The following is a 21,383-nucleotide window of genomic DNA, read 5'->3' as shown; positions in this document are numbered from 1 at the left end:
TTCCTAGGCTTCCCCCCCCCCCCCCCTTACTTACTTAGTGTTGATTCTAAGGCAGAAGAGCAGTGAGGGCTAAGTAGAGTTAAGTGACTTTCCCAGGGTCACACGGCTAGGAAGGGTATGAGGTCAGATTTGCATCCAGGTCCCCCACACTCCAGATCTAGCACTCTATCCAATGATCTAGCTGCCCCTATTAAAAACAAGTCTTAAGATGATCTTTGCTTTGTAGCTCAGCCAGGCATAAGGCTCAAGTATAGGGGGACTGGAAAAAATCCCATGTGGAATGAGGTCTGAATGGTCTTGGCCTTTCAGACTGGTCTGAAGCCTGCCAACTCCCCAAAAAATTCAACTGGAAGCAAAGTAAAATATATGAGCCTCTCCCTTAATAGGTCATAAGCAAGGTCAGAGATTTGGAGATAGAAGGGACTTTGTGTAGAGGGCAGGTCTTCTAGTCTACCTTCTTTGGGGTTTTTTAATCCTTTCTTTCTGTCTTAGTAGTAAGTCTAAGGAGGGCAAGAGCAAATAGGATTAAGTGACTTGCTCAGGGCCATACAACTAGGAAGTGTCTGAGGTGATTTGAACCCATGTCTTCCTGACTCCAGGCCTAGCACTGTACCTACTCTGTCTTTCAGCTGCCTCTAGTCCAACTTCTTAATTTTATTTTGGGTCTTTACTTTGATGTCCAAGGAAAGTAAGTGACTTGCTCAAAGTAGTAATAGTAGGATCAAGATTTAAACCTCTGACTCCAAAATCTGTCATTGATGCTAAGAACTTCTCCTCCTCCAGAATAATATTATCTTCAGCTTTGGGGATTTCCTCCCCAAAACCTGGTGAGTTGGGTGGGTATTATTTATTGTTCTCATTTTATAGTTGAAGAAATGGAACCTTAGAGAAGTTGTGTGATTTATCTAAGGTCATATATCTAGTCATGGGCAGAGCTCAGGTTTTAGTCCATTTCTTTCTACTATCCCATGATGCCTTGGTGTGTTTTGCTGATCTGTCTATGGTCTATCTTTCATCCTTCCTGCTGCATTTGGAGCTCTGGATCACATGCTGGCAACTTGGATTTTAGCTCTTCATGATGTTAGGGACTCTGGCCTCTATTTCCTCCTTCCTTTGTCCCACTTGGAATGTGTCCCTATAATTATCCAGCTCTTTTTGTCTGAACTTGAACCCTGGTCTTAGACTCCTACTTTCCACACTATACCATGCTGCTTCTGAAAGTCAGGAAAGCCAAGACATTATTTGGAAACATGGTCCATGGGTCTGGAACTCTGGTTCTCAGAGAATAGATTCTGGGTACCTGCAGGGTTGGAGATTGGGGGACACTACCCACTTCAGGAATGGAAACTTGCCCATCCCATACCCCCCCCCCCAAATCACAGAAAAGTCTGGAGTCTTCCTCAATGCTCCTTATAGCACTTGGCCAATTTCAATGTAAGAAAAAAGGAGCCTGTAATTGGGATGGGGGTAGGGAGAGGGGGATATGGGATTCTGATTCCCTGGCTCATTCAGGGGTGTAGTTGGGGTGAAACCTGGAGAACCAAAGTGTTGGGACCAGTGTTTTGTCAGCCCTCTTGGGCGTGGGGGATTCTGGTCCAGGATTCAGGCGTCTGTGGGGTTTTGGCTGGGCCTCCTGCGGTTTGGGCTTCCTGGGCAGCTTGTTCGTTCTCCCAAGGCTTGGGCAGGCATCAGAAAAGCCAGCCCTTGTGCTATGAAAGCAGCATTGTCTGAGTCCATCTGGGGCTTGGGGAGGGGGCAGAGTTGGTTAGTGAGGGAAGAGGAAGGTGGGGGTGAAGGGGAGGACTGTGGTCTGAGTGCTTCAGGTTGCAACTGGAGGCCTAATTCTGGGGATGGTTAACTCTAGTCCCCTTGGCTCTTAGCCAGCCAGCTCCCTCTTCTTCCTGCCACCAAGAAAGTGGAGAATGCTGCTTAGACCAGAGGTGGGGGTGGGAGAGGGGTTGGTCATAGAACATGGAGGGATGGGGAAGAGGGCATCAGAGTGAAAGGTTAAGGGGAGACAGAAAGAAGGGAGAAGGAAATAGGTTTGAAGACGATCAAGGGGGCAAAAAGAGGGAAAATGAGGATAAATGAGGGGAAGGGAGAAAGAGATGAGTGAAGGACAGCTTGTCCCAATCCTCTGGGAAAAGTTATTCCTAGCCTAAGAACCTAGAACTAACCTAGAACTCTTCATCTTTGTCTTCTTCAGACTGAAGAAGTCTAATTCTTCAAGTGTTTGGCTCCTGGATTGCTTGACTACAGATATTAGGAGCTCAAGTCTGAGAGCCCAGGGAAAGGTAGAAAACCACAAAATTGGGGACTTAGAAATGATCAAGTCATAAGATCAATGGACTCTGAGCTGGAAGGAACCATAGAGATCAGATCACTCAGCCCCTCATTTTTTTACAGATAGAGAAACCAAAGTCTAAGAAGTGGATTGACTTGACCAAAGTCAAACAGTTAGCAAAGGCAAGATTTGAACTGAGACTTAATGAGGCTGAATCTGAGTCTCTTTCCACTATACTAAACTAACTCCTCGTTTCACACGTGAGAAAACCCAGGCATAGGCCAAGGGAAGTGACTCACTCAAGGTCACATTTCCTTTTACTGTCACCTTCTAGCCTAGAACCCAGGTCAGAGGATTCCCAGGTTTATTGAAGAGAAAGGAAAGGAGAGAATATGAAAGCGCTGCAGAGGGAGGAAGGGAATGAGAATTCCTTCACAGAAGTGGGCATGTGGACATAAAAAGCTTCGAAAGGAAAAATCAGGTCTAGATCTCTTCTCCACCTTCACTGAAACCCTGCTTTTTTTGGGCAGGTTTGCAAAAGTCCCACCGAAATCAGTCCCCGTCTGCCCACTGCTCCCTGTTCTTGCCCTTTTCTCCCTCAGGTCATTCAGAAGTGGGGCAGCAGGTCATAAGGGCTGTGGGACACTGAATGTCCCGGCTTTGCAAAGTTCAGGAAGGGGCGCCAGAAGCGAGGATGGGTGGAGAGGAGTTGTTTGCCTAGAGGAGAGGTGCAAGCGAGGTGAGGGAGCCGCGAGTTGTGGTCAGGTAGGAGGGACACAGCAGGCGGCCGGCCCGAGAGAGAAGCAGGGAGTGAGGGTGAGGATGAGGGGGCGGGGTCCTGGAGCGGCCAAGGCGGCAACTGCGGCGGCGGCGGTCTCGGGAAGGCGAGGCAAAGAGAGTAGACAAAAGTTTTCGGGAATAGCTCAGCTCTAGTGGGGCGGGGGAGGGAAAGGGAGAGCCAGGGACTCAGACATGCACACGCCCCAAAGGTGTTTACACTGGACAGACACGATGGGGTCACAAACTGGGACAGACACACAGGCAGGCAGACAGGCAGAGGTAGAAACGGAGACGGGCACAGAGACGTATTCTCTCTCTCTCTCTCTCTCTCTCTCTCTCTCTCTCTCTCTCTCTCTCTCTCTCTCTCTCTCTCTCTCTCTCTCTTTCTGTCTCTCTCCTGGACAGGCATCTGGGCGGAGGAGGGGAGGAAAAGAGGGTGAGAGAGAGCCTGGTGCTTCGGAACCTCAGCTCTCTCCCGGATCCCTCCGGCTTCCCGCCATCTCTTGCGGATTCCAAGCAGTTTCTAAGCAGAGCGAAGTCAGGAGGGAGCCCTCGCCTTCCAACCAGGCTTCTTATTGTCCTCCATAACCCCCCTCCCCCAAACCCAAGCTCCTCGACCTTTGGCCCCGTTGCTATCCTCAGGACCCTGGACCCTGGTCGCGATATTGGAAGCCCACACCCTCCCCTCTTGAGCTTCTCTCTCTCACTGAAGTCCTACCCCTTCCCGGCCCGCCCCCCCCCCCCCCTCCAACTTCTTTCTCTAGTGCTTCCCCCTTCGCCTACCTGAGGCTGGGTCTGAGACCGAACTGGGGGACTGACCCAGCCTGGGATCTCCATGGGACGTGTCGTGGTGTCGGGAGAACGAGCCGTTCACCTGGGACATCTGCCCGGGACCTGCGAAAAATCGAGCTGGAGCAGGGGGTGGAGAGAAGCGGGCGTCCCAGCCGATCCCTGCTCTCCCCTTGCTTCTCCCCCACTGCCCCTACCGAGCCAACCAGCCGCTTGGGGTGGGAGAAGGGGAGGAGGCGAGGGACATGACATGCTCGGGGTGGGGGGTGGGACAAGGCTTGAAGTCAGTCAGCCCTCCCCTCTCTCCACCCCACCCCCACTTTCCCGGTCCCCCGAGTCAGTGGCAAACTTATTAGACTTAATGAAATTCTGTGTGGCCAACCCAAAGGGCCAATGTAAGACTAAGGACGTCCTGGCCAAGGGCATGCAACTCTATTCCCCACCTGGGGGGGTTGGGCAGCCTTCTCTCTTCTGGTTCACTTTCCCCCTTTCCCCCTTCCTTCTTCCTTCTCCCTCTTCTCTCCTTTTCCCTTTGACTCTCACCTCCTTTTCTCCTCCTTTCTGTCCCTCCCCACTGCCCTCAATATCTCTGTCTGTGTCTGTCCGTCCCTCTCTCTCTGTCTCTCTCTTTCCCTGCCTTCTCCCCCCCCCCACCTACCCCGCCCCTTACATGTCCACAGTCTACGATTCTTTCCCCCCACTTGCCTTGCTGGCTTTCCTGGGACGATTTCCCTCCAGGGCCCGGGTTCGGGCCCCCCTCCCTCCGCCCTCTTCCACGGGGCTAGGACCGGACACGTCTGTGCGCTGGGCCGGCCCCGGCCCGGCGGTGCCCCGGGCTCCCACAGGAAGCTCAACTAGGTCCGTTTCCTCCGCGTTGCGGAGAGAGGGGCCCCCGCCCCCCTTCCTTCTCCCCCTCCACTCCAACACACACCAGTCCACCACCGAGTCTGGGAGCTGAGCCTGAGTGGGGGAGGGGGCTGTTTGCTTTCCCCTTCCCCCACTCAATGAAAGTGTGCAAAAGAAAAAGTTGGGAGAGAGAACGGGAAAGGGAGAGAGGGAAAGAAATGGAAGGGGGGGAATTACCTAAAGAGAAAAATTGACTTTGGACTTCACTCTATGGAGCATTTATCCAGGTAATTCTGGCTGGTAGACAGTATTGACCAGGGCATTTAGGATATCACAGGTTTCAGTGTTTGAAATCTGTCCCCTGAAACACCCCACTCTAATCCCCATCTAGCCCTGGAAAGGATGCTCTGAGGCCGACCGGGGAAGGAGGGGGACGATAATGGAGTTGGGCCCCCAAAGTTCATTAAGAGCCAGAGGGGAATTGTTCAGGGTAGTCCCCACTTTGTCCTCTCTCAGCTGTCCTTACATTCACGAATATAAAACCTCCTCACCCCCTGAACTCCCAAGGGCTCTAAATGAGGATCTTTAACTCCCGCTATACTTAGAGGCTAGGGGAGATGGAAGGGGGAGGGGTGGACAGGTCTACGACATCGATACAAAGTCTGTCACCAATGGAATCAGTATAGAAGACTTTTTTTTTAAGGGAGGAGGAGTGGGGGGAAAACCGAGGTTAAACGTAGCAGAGGTTTTTTGAAGATGGGGTTGGGGTGGAGTAGGGAAGGGAGCTTGGACAGAGTTGGGGGAATGAGGGCGAGGAGACCAGGATAGAAGAGTAAGAATCTTTCTTGGAATGAGGGGATCTAGCTCAAGAAGGGGCCAGTAGTGGAGCACATCTGGAATTGTGAGTTGTACCAATCCCCTTCTGGGGAACCTTGGGTGGGAAGGGAGAGAAGGGAAGGAGAAGGGTGTTTGGTGAGGTGGCAAAAAGGAGCATTGGTGCCCTTTAGGTCTGGGCTAGTCTGAGAACTGACTGTAGGTCAGTGTGACAAGCCTGCTCCTCCTGGGAAGGGATGTGTGTTTGGTGATGAACGACACTCCCCTTTCTGCGACAGAAGAGGCTATTCCTGCTGGGTTGGTTAGCAGACCGAGGCGTCCTGTCACTATAGGGTGACCGTCTGGAGGCACCAACCCACTAAGGATTGGGGGAGGGGTGGAATCAGGTCTTCTTTCAGCTCATCACCTCGTGTGCTTAATTACAATAGAGCGTATTAATTACTCCTGAGTAGACTCCTAGAATCACACACCATTTAGCCTAACTTGCCTCCGCAGCCGGGGCTCGGTGCAAGAATTCCGGGGTTTCTCCCTATGATTGTTCCTGACTCTTGTGCGCCTCTGGATGAGTCTCTCTCCCAGGGTCACCAAGGGGTCCTGGGTACTTACGGCAACTGGAGATCTTCTACAGTCGTTTCGTTGACAGCTGGGCCACTGCCTGGGGCTCTTTCCCAATCAATCCTAGGGGATGAGGCCCCAGCGGAGTGATCTGAATGATTCCAGCACCTCGAGCTCCAAGAAAGAAAGAAGCTGGGGAGCAGGAAAGAAGAGGATTCTCGTTCCAAGACCAGGCAGTGCCGGGGCTGTAGGTGGCCCGGGGCAAGCGTGGCCCCTGACCACGAGCCCTAGGACCCAGCCGGCCGGCAAGAGAAGGCTGCCCTGACTGGGGAGAGACCAGAAAAGAGGGGGCGGGTCTTGGGTTTCCTGGCAGTGTCTGAGTCACCTGGGAGGCCCAGCCGCGCCGGGCTTGGCTGCTAGCGCATTCCTGCTAGCTTACCTGGGCCACATGTGCTGTGCCCTCTGCCCCTCCTCCCTTTTGAAAACTGCCTACCTAGTCCAGAATGTCTTGGTTTCCCCTTCCAATATCCACGTCCAAAAGCATCCCTCCTCTTCCTTAGAGGTGTCTTTGCCCTGCATTTTCCCTTTGCCAGGACGCCCTACCCCCCTAGGGTCATTGAACAGCTATTTAGCCTAAGGTAACTTACCCCTCCCAGAGGTCAGTTTAGTCACCTGGAGAAAAATGGAATTTGGTTAGATGACTTCTTGGATCCATTCCGTTAAATATTCTATGATTCTCTCTTACTGCTGTAGGACATTGACATTATTCTGCTCTCTTGACTCTACCAGGATTGACACCCCCCCCCCCCTTGACTTTAGCTCTTCCAGTAATGGTTCTTTGGTCTGGGCATAGAAATCACTTTTTAGAGGTTTCGCTATCTCTTCTCGCCCCTCTAAAAATCATTCTCCTTGTGAAATCTAGGTAACATCTCAGAACTTTAAGTTTGGAATGAACGTTAGGGCAGGGGTCTTTAACTTGGAGCCCATGAACATTTTTTAATTAAAATTTAAAAAAATATTTTTATCATTGATTTCAATATTACTAGCTTCCTTTGTAATCCTGTGTATTTTATTTTATGCATTTAAAAACATTATTCTGAGAAGTTGTCCAGGAACTTCACCAACCTGTCAAAGGAGTCCATGACACAAAAGGTTAAGAGCCTAAATCTTGTCCAGTCTTTCCCCACCCCACCCCCCATTTTCCAAAGAAGGAACCCAAAATCCAGGGAAAGGAAATGTCTTGTGGAGGTCACACAGCAAGTTACATTAGGAGCCAAGACAAGAAGCTAGATTTATTGCCTCCTGGCCTAGTGCTTTTTCAGTCCAAAGGTAATGGAGATCACTACAAAGCATCATTCTGTCTCAGGGATATGTGTCAAAGTGTATGTGTGGTAGAGAGAGCTGCTACTAGTGCTGGCAGGAAGACCCAGTCCTTTCCTTTCTTTACTAGTTGACTACACAGGAGCCCCTCAGATCTTCAGTTCAGTTCAGCAAAGATTTAATGAATGCAGTGTTGAAGATACAAAGATCCCCTATCTGCACACACCCCACCAAAAAGAATCAGTCTTTACCTTCAAAATGTTTATAATATATTTAGGGAAAGGGGAGGGTGAATATAGTCTACACATAAACAATTATGTGCAAAATCATCTAAAAAAGAATAGAGGACAGCAATCAGAGGGAAGGGTCTTCTCTCTTTAACACTATGCTTATGGCATCCTATTTTCTGTTTACCCCATTTGACTTCTTACAGGTCCATGTTTTAACACTATGCTTATGGCATCCTATTTTCTGTTTACCCCATTTGACTTCTTACAGGTCCATGTGCTTGGGTTGGTTGGGACAGCAGACTAAGACCACCAATCAGTCAATAATCCATTAACAAGAATTCTGCCAGAAGATACCAGCCCTGTGTGGTGGAGCCCCTTCTATGAGAGGAGAGCTGAAGCAGACAAGGCAGGAACCACTCTAGTGTCCAAAACCCAGACTAAGATTCCCACTATTCACACCAACTGGAAGCATTACATAAGCTCTCCAGAGATGGAAAGATGGTGGCCTGTAAGAACATAGGATCTAGAACTGCAAAGGATTTTAAATAGCATCTAGTTATTTTATACCATTTTTTCCAACCCTTACCTTCTATCTTAGAATCAATACTGTGTACTAAATTAGAAGAACAATAAGGCTTAGGCAATGGGGATTAAGTGACTTGCCCAGGTCTGTAAAACTTAAACTTAATGTACAATTACTTCAAATATTATATTTTATAAGATTTATTAATAGAAGTAACAAAATAAAACCATGTGCCCATGGCTAATCTACCTGCTCAAACAGCTCACTCCACCAATGTCCTGATCCAGTAAGAAAAAAGCGCTAGACACAGAAGACCACCCTATTTATCTCCTGTCTACATTAGCATGTAACAACAGGAAGTCAGTGGGCTCCTGGGAAATATAGTTCAAAGGCACAAGATTTCCAATTATACAGGTCACACAGCTCGGAAGTGTCTGAGGTCACATTTGAACCCATGACATCTTGCCTCTAACCCATCTATACTTGGCATTCTGGGCATTCTTGTTGAATGAATGAATGTATATATTGGATGAACTCCTAGGTTTGGGAGGACTTTACAGGGCCTGCTGGCTTTTTGGCAAGTCAATTAGTGATAGGGAGGAAAATGAATTTTGTTCAGAGAGACCTGGACTGAGAGGCAAGATGTTTATAGGGTAACCTCTAAACTCTGTCACTCATTCATCAGGTAATCCTGATATATATTGGGGTGTGTAGGGAGGATTAACATTTCTGAAGGGTTGGCCAAGCATTTTTCAGGGCTATTCATCCACTTTTGATGTGTCTTTCAACTGACTCTAATCTGTGTTTTCAAGAACCATTTTGAAGGGGTAGCTAGGTGGCACCATGGATAGAGCTCCAGGTCTGAAGTCTGGAGGATCTGGGTTCAAATACTTCCTAACTGTGTGGCCCTGTGCAGGTCACAACATCATTTGCTTAGCCTTTGCCCTTCTGTCTTAAGTGGTTACTAGGACCAAAGGTAAGTTATTAAAAAAAAACAAAAAACAAAGAACCTTTTTGGTAGATGAGCTAAACCAGGTCAAAGGCCTCAAACCCAGGGTAAGGGATGTTTACTCAAAGGATATGAAGACTTCCCCTGGTGGAACAGGTAGATGAGAACAATTTGTTCTAAAGTCCATGAAAGTAGTTGGGTCAGACATCAAAGATGTCAAGGTCATCTACTGTTTCCTGAGCTATCTCCAGTCATCTTGACTTTTGTCTTGCCATTGGACTTTGATTTCTCTGGGAGAGAGTGAGGTTGATGACTTTATGCAACTCTACTTCACTTAAATTCAATTCACGTGTCAAGATCACTCCATGATGTCACTGGTCCTGTTTAAAAACCAAGAATGAACAACAACCTTGGGAAGGTTACTGGCTCACTCTGTGTCTCCATTTCCCTTCATTTCCCCATGCTATCAGTTTCATGCCCCTAAAAGTAGTACATTCTTTTTTCAGGCTTTAACAGAAGCTACAAATTAATTATATAGCATCTTCCCTCCCAATACTGCCACTTTATCCCCTGGAGTTGCCATGGCCTTCCTTATGTCCCTAAAGAACCATAATAGATAAGAAGGAATTGAACATAAAAGTAAAAAGTAGATTGTAAAAGGAATTTGTTCTCTGCAGACAATAGTACTAGATGAACATTGTCTAGTTATCTTGACCAAGTTAGCCTCAAAAAAACAAATAGAGAGGTGAGAGTCTCTGGGTGCAGAACACTAAATACCATTAAATCGGTGAGTGTGCTGTTTAGTCCTTCTAAATTAAAAAAAAATCTTTCTTTTTAATTTTTTTTTTATGACAAGAAATGGCTCTCTGAGTAAAAAGGGGGAAGGGACAGATTTGGACATGAAGCCAATTTAACAACAATAGACATCAATAAAATGCTGAAGCCAATAATAATACTAAGGATAAAATTCTCTTGAGACAATAAGCCTGAAGCTGTAGGTAATTCCTGAGAACCAGATGATCAGGGGAAGCATTCTAGGGAACCCTCAGGGCAGTCAAAGGCCCTTGGAACTAGAAGGAACCTAGGAGATTAGATATAGTCCAACCTCCTCATTTTACTGAGGAAGAGACATTTGGGGCCAGAGAGGTTAAATAACTTGGCGGGAGTCACACAGAGTTAGTGATAGAGTTGGGACTTGAGTTATTCTTAGTTTCAGTCCAGGACTCCTTTCAGAGAACCAGGAGTTCCTTGTTCCCCTAGAAAGTCTGCCAGGCTGCAGCTGCCTTGTCTCTGGAGTAAACAGCTCCAGAGAGCTAGAGGGTCTCCCCAAAAAAAACCCAATGCTCCCAGCTCTGGGTTCTCCTCCCCACCTCCCACCCCTGCAGTGTGGTTGTGGTGGTAGCCCCCATCCTGGCTTTCTACCCACATGCCCTGGCTACACTCCAGACCAAAGGCCCTGGCCCTCAGCCTCCATCAGCAGTCTGCTTCCACACCCCCCCCCAATCCCCACCCCAGCGTCTGGCCTGCATGCAGATCGCTTCCTTGCTTCCTGTCTTAGGCAGGCAGGCAGGCGGGTGACTAGGCTGCTACAGCTGGATGCCAGCTGCTGCCGCTAACTCCCTAGAGAATGATGGGGGCCATAGCCCTGGCCAGGAGGAGGCCAAAAGGCAAGTTTCCTGTCTACCTCTATCTATCCTCAATTCTAGGGTAGCTGTTGGAGATACTTTGGGCTCAGCCTCTAGCAGGTCTCAACTTGATCCCAACCCCAACACAAACAGATCAAGAAGGATCCCAAATTTAGGACTAGAAGGGAAATTATAAGACAGCAATTCCAACCCTTTGCTTTTACAGATGAGAAAATGGCAGTCCAAGTGACTTGCCCAGTGTCACACAGGTAGTAAGTGTTTGATTAGAACTCTGGTCCTCTGACTCTAGGCCCAGTGCCTTCTCTTCTCCAGAGTGGCTCCCTCCTTGTTGTTCAGTCATTTCAGTCCTGTCTGACCCATTTGGAATTTCTGGGTGAAGATTCTGGAGTGGTTTGCCATTTCCTTCTGCCTCCTTGAGTTGATATCAAGTGGAATGATGGCCTGGGTTAACTGTAGTGGGATGAGGGTAACTCAGATTACAGCCTCAAAGGAGAAGATACAGGAGACAAGGTGCTGTCATGAAAGGAGCAAAGAACCTAAAACCAAAATCCCCAAGTCCTGAGTTAGCCCCTCACTAGATTTGTAGCATTTAGCAGTCACAATTTCTTTCAACCACTTTAAAATGGGGAAAATAGCATCTGTTTGACACACCACACAACGAAATAGTAAAGTATGGTAGAAATGGGAATTATTACTCTTATAAGAAGAGAAGGGGCCAGTTCTAGTGCCTGAGAATTTCTTGGACACGGAGGACCCTTATTTCCTTCTCTGCTATTCCCTGGCACTCTTGATTCCCTCAGATTGGGTGATGTCTCTGGAGCTGAAGACAGTTCTTTCCCCTTCTGCCCTGTTTCATTGGTGCTCTGGATAGCAAGGCTTCTACAGATCCCTTTCTCCTTCAGCCAAATAACAGTAACTCATATTTCTAAAATTATTCACATATATTATTTTATTCCATATTTCAAATGTCCCATGAGATAGGTAGTGGAAATACTGTTATCTTTATCTTGCTAATGAGAAAACTAAAATCCAGAGATGAAGGACACAGGATTAGTCAATGTTTGAGCCAAGATCAAACCCATCCCTGGTCTCTGGACTCCAAATCAAGTTCCCTATTCACCATGGCATCACCTCAGCCACACACAAGGCTAGTTATGCCCTTGAACTCACCATCACTCACGTGTACCACGTGTACCACCTCCATGATCCCAAACTACAAAATTTCCATGACCATAATTTCCTATCTTTCCATCTCTTACTGTGCCTCACCTTTCCTAAATCTAATTCCCTCCCACTCAGTGATCAGCGCCTCTGTGTCCTCAATCCTGAATGCTTAAACCCCACCTACTGTGGCATCCCTATTCATTCTTTCCTTTCCCTGGCCAATTTCCAGAATCTTCTGGTTTAACAATGATGGCTCTCAACCAACTGCATTGGAAAGGCTTTCTTAAGGTAATTCACCCAATGATGGTAATGACAGATAATGGCTCAATGTGGTATGTTCCTAGAGGGTTTGCTTTAGGATAGCCCATCAAGCCTTAGTAGCCCATACTATAAGCTTAAAATATACTTTCATTTTAAATTTATAGCATTTATCTATTTCATAAATAATGAAATATAATTAAGTCTCACGTGTTTTAGGGCAGTTTTAAGCCTTTAATAACAGAAAATTGCTCAAAGACTTTTGGAATAGTCAGTATTAGATCTAGAAGAAATCATAAAGATCATTCTAACTCTTCATTTTAAAGATGAAGGAACTGAAGCCAAGAGAGGGGAAGGGACTTGTCTACAAGCATGCCACTAGTTACTGGTAGCATAGTACCAGAGGCTTCTTTTCATACCTCCATACTTCATACATGCAAATCAAAGAAAATAAGATAATATGAAAACCACATCTATGTTTTCTTTTGGATAGATTTCAGAAGTTCCTCTCCCTGAAGCTTTTGAAGCAAGGAAATATTTGTACTATTTACATAGGGTTCTAAATAGACTGTTGAAAATGTCATGCTTTCTATGTGCAATCCTAGAAATTTCACATTTAGTACTAGGCTAGAAAAGAATATTTTAATACAAGAAAATTCTCCTATTCAAAGATAATATTGTGCTATGTGGCAGAAGTACTTTGACATAGGAGTCAAAAGACCTAGGTTCAAATTCCAGCTCTACGACTATATGACCTTCCAGGGCCAGTGGTAAACCTATGGCATACATGCCAGAGGGGGTACTCAGAGCCCTCTCTGTGGTCACTCATGCCATTTCCCCAGCGCAGAGTTTGCCAGAGTTTGTTATACTAGAAAGTCAGAGGAACTCAGGGTAGGCTGCTCCCTCCCCTTCACCTGAGGGTATTTCTCACATCACCTGCTCCTCTAAAAGGTTTGCCATCACTGTTCTAAGGCAAATCACTCACCCTCTGGGTCCCATTTGTTCTTATGCAACAGGAAATAGTTGGACTAAATTATTTGTTTCTTTCCAGCTTTAAATCCTAGGAAAACTATAATAAATATAAAGCCTTCTTAGTGAAATGCAGAGTAGTGACAGATATTGATTATAATATCTACATTAGAAAAACAAAATGGATGAAAAACATGTTGCCCAGATTATCACTTGCAGCTGAAAAGAGGGAACATGGATATGCAATGTTGAAGATTGCAAGTAACTTTATTTCATTTACTGTACTTGGGTTTAAGATATATGCTTTAATACACAGTAATGAAGCTCTATCATTTCTTTACTGCTACCTAAAAACATGCGCAGGTATGTGCTATTCTTTTTTTTTTTTTAATTTTTTTTTAAACCCTTACCTTCCATCTTGGAGTCAATACCATGTATTGGCTCCAAGGCAGAAGAGTGGTAAGGGTAGGCAATGGGGGTCAAGTGACTTGCCCAGGGTCACACAGCTGGGAAGTGTCTGAGGCCAGATTTGAACCTAGGACCTCCCATCTCTAGGCCTGGCTCTCAATCCACTGAGCTACACAGCTGCCCCCTAGGTATGTGCTATTCTTAAAAACAAACCATCAAAAAAAAAAAAAACCATCCCATTTGATCGTGTCATCCTCTCAATCTGATATATCTCCTACATTTCACTATCAAACTCCTGGAAAAAGTTATCTACACTGGCTGCCTCTATTTCCTCACCTCAAGAGGTGTGCTGGAGCCAGTCCTAACAGAGAACTCTTATTAAATTTTCAATGTGAACATTTATATTTCAGAAATCAGAGCTTGGTTTATTTTATCTACTTGTTTATTACTGATTCTTTTATTTATTTCTGATTGATTTCTAAACTTCAGAAAGTCTTAATAGTTCAGATTAAACTTAAAAGTATAAGTTCAGGGGGCAGCTAAGTAAGAATTTCCTAGTTGTGTGACCCTGGGCAAGTCACTTAACTGCATTTCCTGAGCCTTTTCCTTTAAAAGATAAGGGCTTAATATAAAAGAGCATATATACATTCCCCTCCACCCCACCAAAAAAAGCCTGGTTGTTAAATGTTTACCAACATACCTGTTTTCCTCTATAAAAATTTCTTGATCTCAGCAGAAGTGTAGTAGAAGGTTCCAGAAATGAAGTAACCACCAGACTGGAGACTTTATGACTGAATGATAATAATAATAATAATAATACTAAAAACAACAGCAGCAACAATAACATTTATACAGCAATTTAAGGTTTACAAAGTGCTTTACATCCATTAGCTCTTTTGAGTCACACAACACACTCAGCACCCTCACTTCTCAACCTCTTACAATCTGACTTCTAATCCCATTATTCTATTGGAATTATTTTCTCCAAAATTATCAACCATTTTTTCCTGCTAAATCTAATGGACTTTTCTCACTTCTTCATTCTCCAGATCTCACCACTTTCATCTACCTTTTCTGTGTTGTCCCATTTATGTCCCATTATGTGTCCCTCATTAAACTCATTGTGGGAAGGGGCTGTCTTTTGTTAGGATTTGTATCCTATCATTTAGCACAATGTCTTGTACCTAGTAAGAGCTTAAGAAATTCTTGCTAACATGATTTGCTGATGACTTTTTTCATTCCTCATATCCTCCTTAACCTCTTTAGAGCTTCTGATACTTTGCACTACTGATTCCTTAATCCTGGGCACTATTTTTATGCCCTTGGTTTCCATTATATTGCTCTCTCCTTGTTCCTTTTCAATTCATTTTGCTAATTCATCATCCATATCCTGTTTACCCAAGGTCCTATCCTCTCCATCCTCCCATCCATTCCCCTTCCCCTTCCTACTCCTTCCCTTCTCTTCTTTTCCTCTTCTCTCTCTTCTTTCTTCCTACTCAGCATCACCACTATCATCTCCTCCTCTTTCTTCTCCTTTTCTTCCTCCCTTCCTCTTCCTACTCTCTGTCTCTGTGTGTGTCTCTCTGTCTGTCTCTCTTTGTCTCTCCCTCCCTCTCTCCCTCCTTTCCTCTCTCCTTTTTCTCTCTGATCCATCCTCTATAGAGTGGACAAAATGATCTCCCTCTGGCACAGTCTGCTCCCTTATCTCTTGCCTGCTCAAAAATCTTTAGTGGTTTTTCATTGTTAAAATATTTGCTGCCATCACTCAGAAAACTGCTTAAGTCTACATTTAAGGGCTTTCTTAAGCTGATTCTCTGCAAGGTGTCAGGGCACATGCCTTCCTTTATGGGAGGTGCCCATCACACAAATGTCCACACCCTGTAATCTCATCAAGTTGATTGGGTCCACCTTGGTAAACCTGGTGTATCACCCAGTTACTAGGACCCAACAGAAAGTAAACTCCCCGAGGGCAGGGAAGATTTTGTTTTTATTTTGTACCTAAGACAGAGCCTGTAATATAAGTCACTTAATAAATATTTCATGGACTGAATCGAATTGTGTCAGCTAAGGAATCAACAGAGGGAGGAAAATGAAGGAATTCAGCAAAGTGGTGGGATTTAGAATAAGTCAACATAAATCTAATACTAAAGCAGTCCTGTATATCACCAACAAATTCTAGCAGAAAGATCTAGAAAGAGAAATTCCATTCAAAATAACTATAGAAACTATTAAATATTTGGGAATGTATTTACTAATATTAAACTAGGAACTAAATGAAACCAACTATAAAAGACACTTTGAAGAAATACAGAACAAAGTAATTGGGAAAATATCAGTTACTCAGGGGCAGGGCAGGACAGGCCATACAATAAAAATGACAATGCTGCCTCAATTATTTACTTATTCTGTTCTGGGTCAATCAATGCCACATCTCTAGTGCCAGACCTCATCACCTCACTTTGCAACAGCCTACTGGTTGGTCTGCCTTCCTGAGTCTTTCCCCTCACCAGTCTGTCCTCCATTCAACTGTTAAAGTAATCTTTTTATTTCTTTTTTTTTTAACCTTACCTTCTGTCTTAGAATCAATATTGCGTATTGTTTCTAAGGTAGAAGAGTGGTTAAGGGCCAGGCAATGGAGGTTAAGTGACTTTCCCAGGGTCACACAGCTAGGAAGTATATGAGGATGGATTTGAACCTAGGACCTCCTGGCTCTCAATCTACTGAACCACCCAGCTGCCCCCAGTAATCTTTATTTCTAAAGCATAAGTCTGACCATCTCACTCCCCTTACTCAATAAGGTCTGGAGCTCCCTGTCACCTCCAGGATCAAACCTTCTATTTGGCATTCAAAACCCTTCAGAACCCAGTCCCTTCCTACCTGTCTAACCTTCTTGTACCTTATATACTGTCTCCTCCCCATAAATTATCCATTGTCACTCCTTGCACTAATGACAACTTCCTTACTATTCCTTGAACAGGTAGTTTTCAAAAGAATTCAAAGCTATCTATAGTCATATGAAAAAATGCTCTAAATCACTATTAGAGAAATGTAAATTAAAGCAACTCTGAGATACCACCTCATACCTATCGGGTTGGCTAACAGTATAGAAAAGGAAAATGACAAATGTTGGAGGGGATATGGAAAAAAAATGGCACACTAATGCACGGTTGGTGGAGTTGTGAACTGGCACAACAGTCCTGGAAAACAGTTTGAACTGAAAGTTTGCCTAAAAGATTATCAGATCTCTGAACCAGCAATATCTCTACTAGGCCTATATCCCAAAAAGATCAAAGAAAAAGGAAAGGGAAGTATATGTACAGAAGTATTTAGAACAATTCTTTTTGTAGTGGGAAGAATTGTAAATTGAGGGAATGTCTCTTGACTGGGGAATGACTGAATAAGTTGTGGTATATAATTATGATAGAATACTATTGTGCTATAGGAAATGAGGAACAGAGGGGCTTCAGAAAAACCTGGGAAGACTTATATGAACTGATGTAAAGTGAAGTGAACAAATCCAGGACAACATTGCACACATGTGAGATTTAAAATGATTGAGGTCTTAAACTGTAGTGATTAAAATAGTGGAAGATATAAATTGTGATAGATATAAGGGAGGGTGAATAAATTTGACTGCAGAAAATATGTTTCACTACAGTGTCTTGGTTTTTAAATCAAATATAAGGTGCTCACCAGGGAAATATTCCCAATTACTCAAATACCCAAGTCAACTGGGTTTTATAGAGATTTTTAATTAATAATATAATGAGGAATTAGAGAAAGAGAGAAAGAGTAGGAAAGGAATAATTATGAAGGGCCTCAAGCCAATATGGCCTAGACCTGAGTCTTAAGAGAGAGAATCACTCAGTCAGTCTTTTAACACTCACCACAAGGTCTGCCTAAACAAGGATTCTAGTGACACCAGGCCAGCTCCATCTCAGCTGACTTCACCAGAGAGCCTTCCAGCCAGAGACTGTTCCAAAGGGCCTTTCTCCAGAGCCTCTCTCAAGAGATTCTTCCCAAGCAATCCTCATCAGAGATCCTCCAAAAGGATTTCTCCAAAAGGAATATCTCTATCCTCAAGAGATTCTGCTTTTTCTTATATAGGGGTTTTTCTCCCATGTCACCTCCCCTAAGTCCCTACATCTACCAATCACTGTAGAAGCTTTCCAAAGGACTGTCCATCTAAATTCCTACTAAGTCAACCAATCTCCTCAGTAAATCTGAATCAGAAAAAATGCTGCTGTGTCGACCAATCTCCTCAGTAAGTCTGAATGAGAGAAAACACAGCTGAGTCAACTAATCTCATCAAGAGAAAACTTGCCGACCCTTTTAGGTACCTAGCATCCCATTGTATCAATTCTAAAAACAGGCCTGGCTCAAAGAACTCCTTGCCTTATTATAAGCATGGGTCCAAGTACTTTCATTGTTTAGCAAGGATTTTTCTCCCCTAAAGCAGTCTTAAGCACAGGTGGAGTAGAGGTCCTCCCATTTCTGATCCTGGCGAGTTCTCACATCAAAATGGGGAATGTTTCTCAGTAGGGAATTTGTTCCAATTAAGAATTCCCCAATGGGGAAATTTTTAACATTCACAAGTCTGAGAGATTTCAAGATTTACACACAGTAATAGCAATACTATAATGATGATAAGTTATGTAAGACTTGGTTACTTGATCAAAAGAATGATGCCAAACACTTCCAGAGTGAAAAATGCTATCCATCTCCAGAGAAAGAACTAATGAAGTCTGAGCGTAGGTTAAAGTATAATATTTTCTTTTTCTTTCTTTTTTAAAATATTACTTATATGGAAATATGTTCTGCATGATTTCACATGCATAATTGATATCATAATGCTTATTTTCTCTATGGGTGGGGAAGAGACTAAAGGAGGGAAGAGAATCCAGAACTCTGATTTTTTTTCAAAATGGATGTTAAAAATAAATGGAGCTTTCCTTAAAATGATAAACAACATCTATCTAAAACCATCAATATCTATAATGGGGATATACTAGAATCCTTCCCAATAATATCATGGATGAAGCAAGGATGCCTGTTACCACTACTACTATTTAACACCAGAAAAAATTAGCTATAGCAATAAGAGCTTAACTTCAAAGGAATTGAAGGAATTGGAATGGGTAATAAAGAAAGAAAATTCTCATTTTTTTGCAGATGATGTAATGGTAAAAAAAAAACAAAACAAAGAACCCCACAGAATCAACCAAAAAACTAGCAGAAACAAAACCCAGCAAAGTTGCAGGATACAAAGTAAAACCCACATAAATCACCAGCATTTCTATTTACTACCAACAAAGTTCAACAGTAAGATAACTGTAGACAATATAAAATACCTAGGGGTCTACCTAGAAAACAAACCTAGCAACAATTTGAACACTCTTACAATATTACAAAACACTTTTTGCACAAATAAAGCCAGACTTAAATAATTAGAAATGTATTAATTGCACTTGGATTGGCTGAGGCAATATAACTAAAATGACAGTCCTGTGTAAAGTAACTTATTCAGTGCCATACCAATCAAATTACCCAAAATTTATTTCCTAGAATTAGAAAAAATAATGAAAATTATCTGGAAGAACAAAAGGCTGAGAATATCAAAGAAATTAATAAAATGTAAAGGAAGGAGTATCAGATCTCAAACTATACTATAAAGTAGTAATCATCAAAACAATCTGATAAGAGGTAAGAAATTAAGTTGTGGATTAATGGAATAGGTTAGGTCAATCAACACATAGTAGTTATTGACATAGGCTAAATAAACCCAAAGATCCAGGGTATCACTATTTAACAAAAACTACTGGGAATGGGGGCAGCTGGGTGGCTCAGTAGATTGAGAGCCAGTCCCAGAGATGGGAGGTCCTCAGTTCAAATCTTGCCTGAGACACTTCCTAGCTGTGTGATCCTGGGCAAGTCACTTAACCTCCATCATCTAGCCCTTGCCAGTCTTCTACCTTAGAACCAATACACAGTATTGATTCTAAGACAGAAGGTAAGGGTTATTAAAAAAAATACTGGGAAAACTGGAAAACAAATAGGACACAGAAAAGTTTGCCTGTCAGACTTATGAATGAAGGAGGAATTTGTGACCAAACAAAATATAGAGAATTGTACAAAAAATGGAATTGATAATTTTGATTATATTAAATTTTAAAAAAAGGTTTTGTACAAATAGCAACCAAAATTAGAAAGTAAACAACAAATTGGGGATGGGGAGGAAATTGTATAGCAAGTATTTCTGACAAAGGCCTCACTTCTCAAATATATAGAGAACTGAGCCAAATTTATAAGAATATAAAACAGAGCTTATTGATAAATGGCTAAAGGATATGAACAGGCAATTCTCAGAAGAAGAAATTAAAACTATCTATAGTCATATGAAAATATGCTCCAAATCACTATTGACCAGAGAGGTGCAACTTAAAACAATTCTAAGATGCCGCCTCACACCTATCAGATTGGCTAATATGACCCAAAAGAAAATGACAAGCATTGGAGAGGATATAGGAAATTGGGCCACTAACACATTGTTGGTGGAACTATGAACTAATACAACCATTCTGGAGAGCCATATGAAACCACTATCAAAGGCCTGTAAAACAATGCATACCCTTTAACCCAACAATACCACTACTAGGCCTGTATGCCAAAGAGATCAGAGATAGTCCCTTTCTGGGCTTCCTTGTACAAAAATATTTTCAGTAGCTTTTTTTTGTAGCAGCAAAGAATTGAAAACTTAGGGGTATAGATGACTGAGGAATGGATAAACAAATTATGGAATATAGTTGTAATGGAATACTATTGTGCCATAAGAAATTACAAACAGGATGAGTTCAGAAAAACCTAAGTTTATATGGCTGATGTTAAGTGAAGTGAGCAGAACCAGGACAAAAGTATATACAGAAATATTGTAAGGATGAGTAACGGTGAAGGACTAAACAATTCTGTAGAGAAGGAAAAAAAAACTTTGAAATACTCTTCAATGCCATTTCATATTATAATAAATCATGAGTCCAGAAGCCTGAAGTTAAAACATGACACTCACCTCCAATGCATCCCTTGACTTTCTGTGCCTGTAACTAGACATATAGAGGAGCAAATGAGAGAACAAATGGAAAGCACTTGGCACAATGCCTGGTACACTGGAGATTCTATATAGAGGCTTATTTTCTTCCTTAACCAATCCCCTTGGTTAGGAATACTTACCCATCTGTGGATTGTTCTCTTTCCTTAGTTAAACCTAGATCTTATCTAATTTCCTCCAAGCTCACTAAATCTTGCGTATTCGTTCATATATATACTTCTTTAAGTTTTGTTTACTGCTTTCTCCGATAAAGAGGTTCATCAACCACTTGTGATGTCTTTTGAGTGACCAGAAGTGAGGAACTAAGCTAAAGAGATAAAGTTAAATGTTACCTTCCCCTTGAGAGTGATCAGGGAAAGTGGTAATTATCTCAAACCCCAAAAGAGTCATACCCCTAGACTACCATTATGTTTGGCATGGCATAGATGTAATTTTAGCTTAATTTCCATTTTAGAGATAGTAAAGTAGTAAATGTTCAATCATGACCATCTCTTGCTACCTACAAAGATGGAAATTATAGCCTCTCTTGGATATGGGGTGGGATACATCCTAGATGTAAGATGTAGCTACATCTATGTTAGGTGTAGGTCGGGAAAATAAGACTATAACTATAAAAGAAAGAATCACAAATGACAGTTAGAACTGTCATAATCCCTTCAAGCTTCATTTATGAGTATCAAAAGTGTTTGGGAATTCAGGGAGGACTAGAACCTCATACCAGGTATG

At 43.3% G+C, this 21,383-nt stretch overlaps 1 protein-coding gene across 5 annotated transcripts in view; it reads right to left on the bottom strand.

The window, feature by feature from the left end:
- Nucleotides 1-6,409, bottom strand: part of MDFI (MyoD family inhibitor) — a 29,893-nt gene extending 23,484 nt beyond the window's left edge. Inside the window, exons 1-2 of one of the 5 annotated variants that reach the window (XM_007483860.3) lie at nt 6,140-6,409; nt 3,848-3,958 (exon numbers count right to left, since the gene is read on the bottom strand). In XM_007483860.3, the coding sequence (XP_007483922.1) occupies nt 3,848-3,947 (100 nt within the window). In that variant the 5' untranslated portion in view covers nt 3,948-3,958; nt 6,140-6,409. Of the gene's footprint in view, nt 1-3,847; nt 3,959-4,296; nt 4,377-4,396; nt 4,492-4,523; nt 4,811-6,139 lie in introns of those variants that run through there. The other 4 variants (XM_007483861.3, XM_007483862.3, XM_007483863.3 and 1 more) reach the window with 4 other exon arrangements.
- Nucleotides 6,410-21,383: the final 14,974 nt, after the last annotated feature.

This window comes from Monodelphis domestica, chromosome 2 (genome assembly GCF_027887165.1).
Source record: "Monodelphis domestica isolate mMonDom1 chromosome 2, mMonDom1.pri, whole genome shotgun sequence".
NCBI lineage: Eukaryota > Metazoa > Chordata > Mammalia > Didelphimorphia > Didelphidae > Monodelphis > Monodelphis domestica.
The sequence above is the reverse complement of the archived record's forward strand: the minus strand, read 5'-3'. Positions and strand labels throughout refer to the sequence as shown.